The 12,251-nt window shown below is 41.3% G+C and overlaps 1 protein-coding gene across 6 annotated transcripts in view; it reads right to left on the bottom strand.

Moving 5' to 3' along the window:
- Window positions 1-9,732, bottom strand: part of otud5a (OTU deubiquitinase 5a) — a 27,883-nt gene extending 18,151 nt beyond the window's left edge. For 3 of the 6 annotated variants that reach the window (XM_034132155.1, XM_034132158.1, XM_034132157.1), the window contains exons 1-2: window positions 8,930-9,732; window positions 842-935 (exon numbers count right to left, since the gene is read on the bottom strand). In XM_034132155.1, the coding sequence (XP_033988046.1) occupies window positions 842-935; window positions 8,930-9,445 (610 nt within the window). In that variant the 5' untranslated portion in view covers window positions 9,446-9,732. The remainder of the gene's footprint in view (window positions 1-841; window positions 936-8,929) is intronic. The other 3 variants (XM_034132159.1, XM_034132160.1, XM_034132156.1) reach the window with 2 other exon arrangements.
- Between the last annotated feature and the right edge of the window lie 2,519 nt (window positions 9,733-12,251).

Raw genomic sequence — 12,251 nt, 5'->3', positions numbered from 1 at the left:
CATAGACAAGTCTTTTCTGTGTTAGAGTTTTACTCGCTACAGGGTGTCTGTTGACTGTCTTTCTAGTAGCTCTGTAGCCCCATCCACGAGTAACGTTTCCACGTCAGGTATTATGTATGCTAGCAGCAACACACGGAGTTAACTCAATTATACAAACATGGGTTAAAGATTAGAGGCAACTATCGTATAACTATGAGGTGATACTGTGGCGCTGATCTTGTTTCTAAGATATATAAATTCTGGTGAGAACATGGCGTCCGTATACAAGATGGCAACTATGCGACGTCGGAGCTCCGTAAAAAAAAAGCTGTCTCTGCCGCCTGACGCTCTATTTGATACCATCTTCATATCTTTGGAGTAATTATACCGTTTTTGTTGAACAGAAATATTGTTTTCTGGCATCACTTTGACATGTTACGGGGGAAATCTGCATTTTGGTACGAGGGCGCACGCCGAGTGTAAGAGGGAGCAGCGCCCCTGTTATCCCTTTTTTTGGGGTATTATTATTTATTTGAACGTTTATAAATACTTTGTAACTGTAATCTGGTGTTTTGTTATCAAGAGTGGCTTTGAAACATATGTCCAGATGAAAGAAAGGGCAGAGACTCTGTTAAGTAAACAAAAGGTTACTAAATAACATGATTTCAGTCCACCTTATTCATATAAATGAGAAGAAACACATTACATCCAATCAGCACAAAGGAGCACCTGGTGTTACAATGACACCTGCTGGTGACCAGAGGAACTGCAGACACATACCTGAGAGTGTAACAGTCAGTGTGTGTGTGTGTGTGTGTGTGTGTGTGTGTGTGTGTCAGAGACGTGTGTGTCAGAGACTCACCGACAGCTCTGAACAGACACGCTCCGTCCTCCTTCATCTTCTTGATGACGAAGCCCTTCTTCTCCCCCAGAGATTTTTCAAACCAGTGCTCCTGCTGAACAAACACACACACATGTTATGGAAAAGCTGCCATTTCCCCTTCAAACACTAAAATGAAAACATTAAACAGATGGGGACCAAATGCAATAAACCCATTAAGTCAGACTTTAGCTGACTTGATAGAAAGTTTGTGAAAATATCATTTGATTTATATTTTTGTATTGAATCTAAGAGCCTGATTTCATTGATTTTTTATTATGTTTCCATGAAAACCTTCTTAAGTTCAACTGTAAATAGATGAAGCTGAATATAGAGTAGAAATATGGCCACTTTCTGGTTAAAACTGTAATTTCTGACCCTGAAAATGTCAGAAATTAATTCAGCCTCCTCCAATTCCACACCAAAAACCAATTCAAAACTGTCCAAATCGGCCAAGCCATTTTTTAACTGTTGTCTGCATATGCCAATTATTGCAACTTGTGCTAATTGTGGAAATTACCCAACATATGCAGGTTAGCATCCGGGAGTTTCTATGCACTAATATACATTTCTAACATTAAAGGTCACCTATTATGCAAAATCCACTTCTCCATGTCTCTTCTACATCAACATGTGTCCCCTCTTCTTCATGTCTCTTCTACATCAACATGTGTCCCCTCTTCTCCATGTCTCTTCTACATCACCATGTGTCCCCTCTTCTTCATGTCTCTTCTACATCAACATGTGTCCCCTCTTCTTCATGTCTCTTCTACATCAACATGTGTCTCCTCTTCTTCATGTCTCTTCTACATCAACATGTGTCCCCTCTTCTTCATGTCTCTTCTACATCAACATGTGTCCCCTCTTCTTCATGTCTCTTCTACATCAACATGTGTCCCCTCTTCTTCATGTCTCTTCTACATCAACATGTGTCTCCTCTTCTTCATGTCTCTTCTACATCAACATGTGTCCCCTCTTCTTCATGTCTCTTCTACATCAACATGTGTCCCCACTTCTTCATGTCTCTTCTACATCAACATGTGTCCCCTCTTCTTCATGTCTCTTCTACATCAACATGTGTCCCCCTCTTCTTCATGTCTCTTCTACATCAACATGTGTCCCCTCTTCTTCATGTCTCTTCTACATCAACATGTGTCCCCTCTTCTTCATGTCTCTTCTACATCAACATGTGTCCCCTCTTCTTCATGTCTCTTCTACATCAGCATGTGTCCCCTCTGTGGAAAGAGACTCTGAAAGTTTCAGGAACAAAGATTCTCTCTCTTTTTGTCCTGATCCATTTTTATAAAAACCTGTCTGAAAATGAGCTGATCAGATTTTGGACACTCTATGATGTCATAACGATGTTTTGGCTTGAGTAGCCATTAGCCAATCAGCAACCAAGGTAACCCCCCCCCCCCACCTTATCACCTGAATCTCCTCCTAGAGCACCATTGTGTTCTTTGTAACCAAATCTCTCTCATACCCCTTTCACACCAACGGTGTTTCAGGGCCGGTTCGGTGCTGGTGCTTGAAAAGCACCGGGTTTTCCTCTTCACACCGCAGCGGAGCAGCGTCATAGCTCCGGAATCCGGTTCGTTTCGAGCACCAAAAAGTTGTCCGTCTAGAAGCAAGAACCGCATACGTCACGCTTACGTCGGAGGAGGGCGAGATTAACCTGAGCTAACACTTAAGGCGAGTACGGCAAATAAAAGTTGTAACAAGCAGTAGTGCTGAGCAAAGTGACTAGAACGCAACCACACACTTGTTAAAAAAAACACACTTTATAAAGTCAGGCAACACTAACGTGTGATTCTGTTTATTTGTACCTTACTTTGACCATCCGTTCGCTGTTATTGATCATTGTGGAGAGCAGGCAGACGTTTTGTTTGTTATTATAGCAGCTATCGGATGGAATCAATACATGGGCTGCACAGGTTGTCATGTCCGACTATCACAAGTAGAATCATAATGAAAAATACGTCGGTAAAAAGTGCCTGTAGAAAACTGCTTAGCAAGTAGTCAGTTTAGCTTCGGTTGCTATGCTAACATCACCCATGTTATACCAGAGACACTTTCATAACAGCGTTGTGATGCCAAACAGCGTCAATTCAGACTGACACCAAACAGCGTCAATTCAGACTGACACACATTCACTTAAGGGGAACTGGGGATATGTATCAGCTGCTTGTGTGACAGTCAGACAGTGAATACTTTAGAGCCGTGTGAGCTAACCCGGAGCTAACGGGAGAATACTCCCGTTGAAGAGCAGCCGGCCAGCACTGCAGCGGTCGGTAAATGCCGCTGAAACACATTAATAAACAATGAACCACGGCACTCTGGAGAAAAGTATAAGGTTGGAGAAGTCGTTATTTAATTTAATCTGGCTTCGTATGATTAAAAGCAACGCAGTCCCCGGCCCGTTGTTGTTGTGAGGTGAGCTCCGGCGTTGGGAAGAAACTCAGCGACGTAAACTGTGACGTCATGACGCAGCAGCGGCAGCACCAGTCGGGCTCTGAGCGGTGTGAAAAGAGCCGGCGCTAAACCGAAGAACCGGTTCTGAACCAGAAAAGCTCTAGCACGGAGCTTGAACCGGAGTTGCGTTGGTGTGAAAGGGGCATCAGAGGGGCGTGGGGAGGGGCTCCTTATTTTCATCTCAAGTAACAGACAGAGAATCAGCACTTTGGAAACAGGGCTGAAACAGAGGGGATTATGGGATGCTGCAATGATCTGTTTGGTGTTTCAGCCAATCAGAGACAGGTTCTGTATATATCTGAGACCTATAATATATTGATGAAAAACAGTATAATAGGGGACCTTTAAACTCTGGGGTACTCAACATGTCCGGGTTCACAGTGCTGCATACGAGACTGTTACAATTGCGACTCGGTCTGTGTGGACACGGCTTGTATCTCACATTCGCTCTGCAACATCTTAATCCATCTTGTTTAAACAAAAATAAAAAAGTAAATTGTTTAGCAGATATTGAGAATACCCCGCTAAAATCTGCGTTTGAAAAATCTATTCTGATCATTGAAATGCTTTGTATGAAGTCATTACTGCTTCAAATGTGTGTATGCATGCACTTACCAATCAAAACAAATGTAACAGGAGATGTAAAAGCATTTTCTCATATAATCAATAACTTTGGCAAAAAGAACATAACCGATGGCAGTGAAGTTATATAGATAAATAAATGTACATTTTCAAAATCAAATAACCGGTTTTCATTAGATTGTAGAGAAATGTACGTTTATATAAACTCGTAAAGGAAAGCTTGATTGTGTATCTCAATAGCTTGTTAAATGATAAGATGGAACTAAAAAGCAACCCCCCCCCCCCCCTCCCCTCTGTTAGGCGCTACAGACATCGAACTACCAGAAACTGATGAAGAGTTAAATCACACGATCAATATCCCCATCTCTACTCTCTACCCTCCCTCCCTCCCTCCCTCCCTCCCTCCACAGCGGTGCGGACCTCGGCAGTCACTTCAGACTGACAGACAGCAGCACCTCCCACCTTACAGTCACTTCAGACCGACAGGTGTAAGCACCTCCCACCGTACAGTCACTTCAGACAGACAGGTAGCAGCACCTCCCACCTTACAGTCCCTTCAGACAGACAGGTAGCAGCACCTCCCACCTTACAGTCCCTTCAGACAGACAGGTGTAAGCACCTCCCACCTTACAGGCCCTTCAGACAGACAGGTGTAAGCACCTCCCACCGTACAGTCACTTCAGACAGACAGGTAGCAGCACCTCCCACCGTACAGTCCCTTCAGACAGACAGGTAGCAGCACCTCCCACCTTACAGTCCCTTCAGACAGACAGGTGTAAGCACCTCCCACCTTACAGTCACTTCAGACAGACAGGTGTAAGCACCTCCCACCTTACAGTCCCTTCAGACAGACAGGTGTAAGCACCTCCCACCTTACAGTCCCTTCAGACAGACAGGTGTAAGCACCTCCCACCTTACAGTCACTTCAGACAGACAGGTGTAAGCACCTCCCACCTTACAGTCCCTTCAGACAGACAGGTGTAAGCACCTCCCACCTTACAGTCACTTCAGACAGACAGGTGTAAGCACCTCCCACCTTACAGTCCCTTCAGACAGACAGGTGTAAGCACCTCCCACCTTACAGTCACTTCAGACAGACAGGTGTAAGCACCTCCCACCTTACAGTCCCTTCAGACAGACAGACAGCAGCACCTCCCACCTTACAGTCCCTTCAGACAGACAGACAGCAGCACCTCCCACCTTACAGTCCCTTCAGACAGACAGACAGCAGCACCTCCCACCTTACAGTCCCTTCAGACAGACAGACAGCAGCACCTCCCACCTTACAGTCCCTTCAGACAGACAGGTAGCAGCACCTCCCACCTTACAGTCCCTTCAGACAGACAGACAGCAGCACCTCCCACCTTACAGTCCCTTCAGACAGACAGACAGCAGCACCTCCCACCTTACAGTCCCTTCAGACAGACAGGTAGCAGCACCTCCCACCTTACAGTCCCTTCAGACAGACAGGTAGCAGCACCTCCCACCTTACAGTCCCTTCAGACAGACAGGTGTAAGCACCTCCCACCTTACAGTCCCTTCAGACAGACAGGTAGCAGCACCTCCCACCTTACAGTCCCTTCAGACAGACAGGTAGCAGCACCTCCCACCTTACAGTCCCTTCAGACAGACAGGTAGCAGCACCTCCCACCTTACAGTCCCTTCAGACAGACAGGTAGCAGCACCTCCCACCTTACAGTCCCTTCAGACAGACAGGTAGCAGCACCTCCCAGAGAGATGAACAAATGACTAAGCTGCCAGTGCCTCGAGTTTACAGCTAATTAGCCAAAAGCCAAAAACAAATAGGCATTACCGGTGAAAAGGATAAAACTAAAAACAAATAAAGAAACACATCACCTCACAACTTCCCCAGATAGTTACTTGCGTCAAGTCAGTATTTTCCCCTGAAATGTTATGTTTAAATGCAGATTAGCTTTAAATCTATAGAAGAATTCAGACGAACACCATTTATTTGTGTTTCTTTGAAGTTTTCTTTCCATTAGAGTGAAAGAAAACATGGAAGCAAAACAGACCAAAGACATGAAAAAACGATCTTTTTGCCTGTAATGTCCTTAAACAGTAACTTCATCATTTTGATTGTTGGCTGCTCATTTAATAACTATTCATTTGACTAGTTTGTTGTCTGCTCTTGTGCGTAGTGAATACTAAAGAAGACCATTGACTCTGTGTTAACTGATTATTTTGTAGAATTCTGTTGAGTATTAAACAATTGCGTGAGTGTGAGGGTATTCAAATAAATTGGTCAGTAAGTCAGAGATGTGCATCTAGCCTATATTTAACTTTTTGCTTTAAAACGTTTATAAATGATTATGGGAAGTGCCCTTTTTCTCACTTGAGCTCCCGCCCCCCAAAATGTCTGTGCACGTCCCTGCTGCCAATATAAATCTAAATATAGACACACATATATATATATATATCACATGTATACAATCCATTAATTTAGCATGTATTTTTGTTTACGCGCAATTCTTAATAAAACGTACGCAACACTTGACTTTTATTTCTATATATATATATATATATATATATATGTGTTAATCTTGGTCCTTGCTGCTTTTATACATATGTATATATACCTATGTTTTGACACAGATATATATACAGGGTAAATGCAGGAATCCTGAAGTCAAATGTAAGACCTTTGAAGACCTTTTTTAAGACCCTTTCCATACATTTTAAGACCTCATCGCCACTTTGAGTTCTAACCGGTTACATTGGCGACACACTTTACCTCACATTGACTATATACAGTATTGATTGTCCTTCTTCCTTATCTTCCAACCATTTGGACGCAGACTTGCATTTCCCCATAACGATGTTGTTTAACAACCGGCGTAAACGGACCTACGCGCGCTATCAAGCAGTGAGCGTGCGATGTCCTGTTCAGATGACGTCAAATCCAACGGGATGCCATAAATAAAACTACACAGAATCACACAACACACCTACGCAATGATTACATTCAGGCAAACTGTAGAATACAACCTCTTTGGACAATTTATATACTTATTGAAAACAAGCTACCATATGTGATACCTTGGAAAATGCCGTTTAATACTTTTTAATAGCCTTAATTTTCGCTAAATTGATTTATCAACTTGTAATACTTTTTAAGACCCCGCGGACCCCCTGGTCTATTATTGACCTTTAGTTAACTACCAGGCATGTTTTAATACATTGAGAGCAATGCAAAAAAGACGTGATGTTTGTTTACATATTGGCCAATACAAGAAGTCATTATCCTATTATACCCATTTCCATTGTGGACTATTGAGTGCATTTGCCCACATCATTTTTATTTTAAGCTTCTTTTTTGACATGTTTGTGAGTTTTGAAAGAGGACTATCACATTAATAAACATTTAAAAAACACCCTGACCAGCTACAAAAGGCACGTTATGAAAGCTCTTGACATTTATAAAAAGAAATTGGCCTTTGTTTTAAATTGCCATATTGCAAAGCACATGTGTCAAACTCAAGGCCCGGGGGCCAAATCAGGCCCTTGGTGGATTTAATTTCGGCCCGCAGGATAATTTCTAATTACTATTAGATCTGTCCCGCCGGTATATTGCACGCACACCTTCGCTCCATCCTGAGGGTCTCCTCAGCTCAGAGCCTGAGCCCAAACATTGATGAACTTGCACCCAAGATGAGATGCCAAGTATCTGGCTTGAACTAGCATCACAGAGCAGCACACTGAGTTTCAATGGATGTTTCCTTCTGCACTTTTTCTCTCACGACAACAGGGCATGTTTGTTTTTTCTTTGAGGGAAATAGTTTTTTTGAAGCTGTTGTTGGCTTGTGGAAAAATGTAATCATAAGAAATGACTCCGGAAAAGCTGCAGATAGAGCCATAAGAAATGAATGCAACTGATTATTTAATGTTGTTTTTATAGGCAATAATTTAAGCTTTGTTAGTTCCAGGTTTAATATGTGCAATAAGTTATTTCAATACGTTTTGCAATAAACATTGAACCAGTCCCCTCGACGAGTACCGATTTTTAAATTTTGGCCCACAGTGTATTTGAGTTTGACACCCCTGCTGTAAAGTAATGAGAGCTGCAGCATTCTGAACGGTGCCGAACAAAAATAAAGTTATAGTTGTGAATCCTGAAAGATAATTTACTGTTTCGTGTAATGTTCGTTTACATAATTATTGGCCAATAAAAGTGATTTATTTTTTTACATATTTAAATCACTATTGAGTGTACTGTCCCCAGTTGTATTGACTTTTGGACTATTTTGACATTCAGGATTTTGTTTGTGAGTTTTGAATGAGGACTGTCACATTAATACACATTTAAAAGCAACCTGACCAGATACAAAAGGCACGTTATGAAAGCTCTTGGCATTTTAAAAAGGGAAATTAACAATGTTACCTACTTTTTCTACTACATTTTTTACTTTTACGCCTTTTTATAGTATATTCATTGTTTTTTTAATTGGCTTTTGTTTTAAATTGACACACCATAGAGACATTAAAGCTGCATTCTATATATAAAAGTTGCCAACAAAAAAGACTATGAATCCTGAAAGCTAATACAACCTGGCATGTACTGTTTCATGTGATGTTTGTTTACATAATGGACCAATACAAGTGATTATTTTAATTTATTTAAATCCCTTTTGAGTTGAATAAATGTAACTTATTGTTTTGTAACTATTTTGACATTCAGGATTATTGAGATTTGAATGAGTACTGTCTCATTAATGAACGTGATCACTTTTTATAGTATAATAATTCTGTTTTTATTCACTTTTTTCAATGTTGTTATTTTTAATTGCCTTTTGTTTCAAATAACCATACCGTAGAGACATGTTAGCTGCATTCTAACTATGAAAGGTACCGAAAAATAAATGTCTAGTTATGAATCCTGAAAGCTAATACAGCCGTTTAGTGTTTCATGTGATCCTTGTTTATATACCAGCTGTTTAGCCACATTAGCTTAGCACAGGCTCTAGCTTCTTTCTTGCTAAGCTACCGTTAGCTCCCTACCTGCTCCACCGTCGCCGGGTCCATCGATTGCAACCGGGCCGCGTTTTCGTACTCGTCCTCGCTGTTGTTCCCGGCTCCTTCCTCGGTGTCCTGGCCGCTGGTGCCCCCCCCTGGTCCGGTAACCCCCGGTTGGCCTCCTCCGGTGAGAGCCGCCACCACCCCGGCGGAGCAGCTGCCTTGTTGTGTCTGCCTTCTCCTCTTACTGAGCCCGGGCCCGGAGCAGCAGCTGCCACCAGAGCCGCCGGAAGACACCGCTAAGGAACCGGGCACCATGGGGCTGTCTGTCGGTCCTCCGGGAGACACGGAGCCAACGGGCGGCGGCGAGGCCTGTTGCGGCCGGGTGCTCGCCTCGATGCCCCGCCGGTCTGAGGGCGGAGCGGGCGGGTAGGACCAGGGCGGCGGAGAGGCTCTCTGCCGGGCTCCGGAGCGACCGGGGTGAGCGTCCGGACCGGTCCTACTGTCATCATCCGACACACCGACCCCAGAACTGGGCTTCTTCTTCGGGAGAATCGTCATGGTGTGTGTGTGTGTGTGAGTGTGTGTGTGTGTGTGTGTGTGTGTGTGTTGGGGGGGGGGGGGGGGGTCAGAGGGCGACGAGTCCTCCCTTTCTGGATCAAACTGTTCGGTGTGTTCGCCCTCCGGCCCGGCCGTTCGGTAAGAATTACCGAGTTAAGGCGATTAAAGAACCGGAACCGATCAGAGGACCGGCGACTCGGCTTCTTTTCGACGGTTTAGAGGAACAAAAACATCTTCCCGTTTCTCTCCAGCCGTTCGTCCAGTCCGCAAAACATCAACACAATCTGACGGAGGGCCGTGACGTCACTTCCTGGTCTCTACGGGATTTTTTTTCCCCTTTTTTTTACGTCAAGCCGTTAATCAGATCTTTATTTTGATTATTTCAGAATGCATTTGGTCAACAAAGAGTCTATTTATTTAGGATTAACACTTAAATGGATTCGTAAAAGCTATTGTTTCACATTATCGTAAAATGTAAACTTTCTATGTTAATATATATTTGTTTTGTTCATTGGATATTTTTAATTATTTAACTAATATATTAAGAAAAAAGACGACATTATATTTGTTAGGGTCTTAATTAGATGGATTGTAAGATGAGGTTTATATATTCATATTTTTTATATGTAGTGCGCAATGTATGTTTATATACATCTTTTGTTTTATTTGAATTCATTCATCACATCTTTAATTTGATGATTTCTCTGATTCCTTTAGAAACAAAGACTCTATTTAATTAAGATAATACTTGATATGGATTGTGAAATACTGTTTGATTAAGTTTGTATTCGACTTATAGTACATGGTGCACATTCTATGTTTATGTATTATGAATTATAAGGATTGTAAAATACAGTTTCATTTTTCATCTTTATTTTATATCGAGTGCAACGTAAATATTTTATGTTTATATAATTATATTATACTTATACATTATATTATTCAGGATTGGAATTTTTTACTGTATTGTAAAATATATATTTGTGTTTGTTTCTTTTGAGTGATTGGCACCTCCTTGTGGTCATTTTGATTTGTTTGTGTTTCTTTGTAGCAGTGGTGTTAAGTAACATTTACTCAAGTACTGTACTTAGGTAACATTTTGAGGTACTTGTACTTTACTTGAGTATTTCCATGTTTTGCTACGTTGTACTTCCACTCCACTACAGTTCAGAGGTAAATTGTGTACTTCTACTCCACTACATGTATTTAATACCTTTAGTTACTTTACAGATCTGGATTAATGATGTGAAATATAATCAAGTCTTAAAACTTTAGTTACAATGAATACTAACTATATTTTGATGCTAATACTTTTCTACTTTTACTTGAATAACATTTTGAATGCAGGACTTTTACTGAAACAGAGTATTCCTACACTCTGGTACTTCTACTTTTACTCAAGTACAAGATCTGAGTACTTCTGATTAACAGTAGTAAGAAAGTATAGCAGTGTATGATGATCTTGTACTTGTAACTAAAGTCTGATTTAAGACTTGATTATATTTCACATCATTAATCCAGATCTGTAAAGTAACTAAAGGTATTAAATAAATGTAGGGGAGTAGAAGTACACCATTTAACTCTGAACTGTAGTGGAGTAGAAGTAAGAAGCATAACATTGAAATACTCAAGTAAAGTACAAGTACCTCCAAATTGTACTTAAGTGCACTACTAGAGAACATGTACTTAGTTACTTTACACCTCTGCCATTAATACTGTGTTTATTCTATTTTTTTTTAAATATTTGTCATATGCAAGTACTTATACTAAACCTTACACATCACTTTATTACTTCATTTGTACTTCTAGTTAAATGCTAACTGTATTTAGTTGAATCTCTTCTAATCCAATCTATTTATTATAAGATTCCAATAGAGTTGTTTGACTTCTTTTAACTTAAGTGAAGGGTTTGGACGATTCTTCCACCTCTGAGCAGAAGTATTTACTGAAATTATTTGCATACTGAATTATTTCTTGCAGGTTCAACTAAACGTCCGACTGAACCAGTTTGTGGAGAGAATAACTTGACAGGAATTTGTGAGAACATCACGTATGTGTGTGTGTGTGTGTGTGTGTGTGTGTGTGTGTGTGTGTGTGTGTGTGTGTGTGTGTGCGTGCGTGCGTGCGTGCGTGCGTGTGCGTGTTTGTGTCTTTGTGTGTGTGTGTGTGTGTGTGTGTGTGTGCGTGCGTGCGTGCGTGCGTGCGTGCGTGTGCGTGTGCATGTTTGTGTCGGGGTGGGGACGTCAGGAGAGACATTTGTGTAAAACTCAAGAGACAGATAATCACTTGGTCTCCTCAGAGCAGCGTCTACTCATCGTCTGCGTAGAAACGGTTTCTCCTGAGCAGTAAGTATAATCAGGAAAATATAGATAAAGGTCATCTGTGATTGTATATATTATATATTTAGATTCATTACTCATGCGTTAATGTAAAAAGCAGGATTTGACTGCTGTAGTTGCTTCTGTAAGAGTGCATTTGATTCCTATTAGTAGAGTAATATTGTAAGAGGGTGCTAGAGTTGTGAATATCATGTATGTAAGAAAGTCGTGGACATATACATTATGCACTTATTGCAATGAACTACAAAACAGACAAAGGAAAGGAAAGATCCCTTTGTTGATGAAGAAGGCAGTGGACAGTAATTACAAGAGTTAATCAGTTTTACTGTTACCGTGTTTGCCTGTTTTTAATGTTTATTACAGAAAAATAGCTTTTAGTATATAATTATACAAACATTGCTTCAAAATAGTTAAAATCTAGCTAGTAGAGCCTCGCAGCGGCGAAACCGTGCCACGCCACACTAATT

This window comes from Trematomus bernacchii, unplaced genomic scaffold (genome assembly GCF_902827165.1).
Source record: "Trematomus bernacchii unplaced genomic scaffold, fTreBer1.1, whole genome shotgun sequence".
Lineage (NCBI taxonomy): Eukaryota > Metazoa > Chordata > Actinopteri > Perciformes > Nototheniidae > Trematomus > Trematomus bernacchii.
Note: the sequence above shows the minus strand (reverse complement) of the source record. Positions and strands in the feature narration are given on the sequence as shown.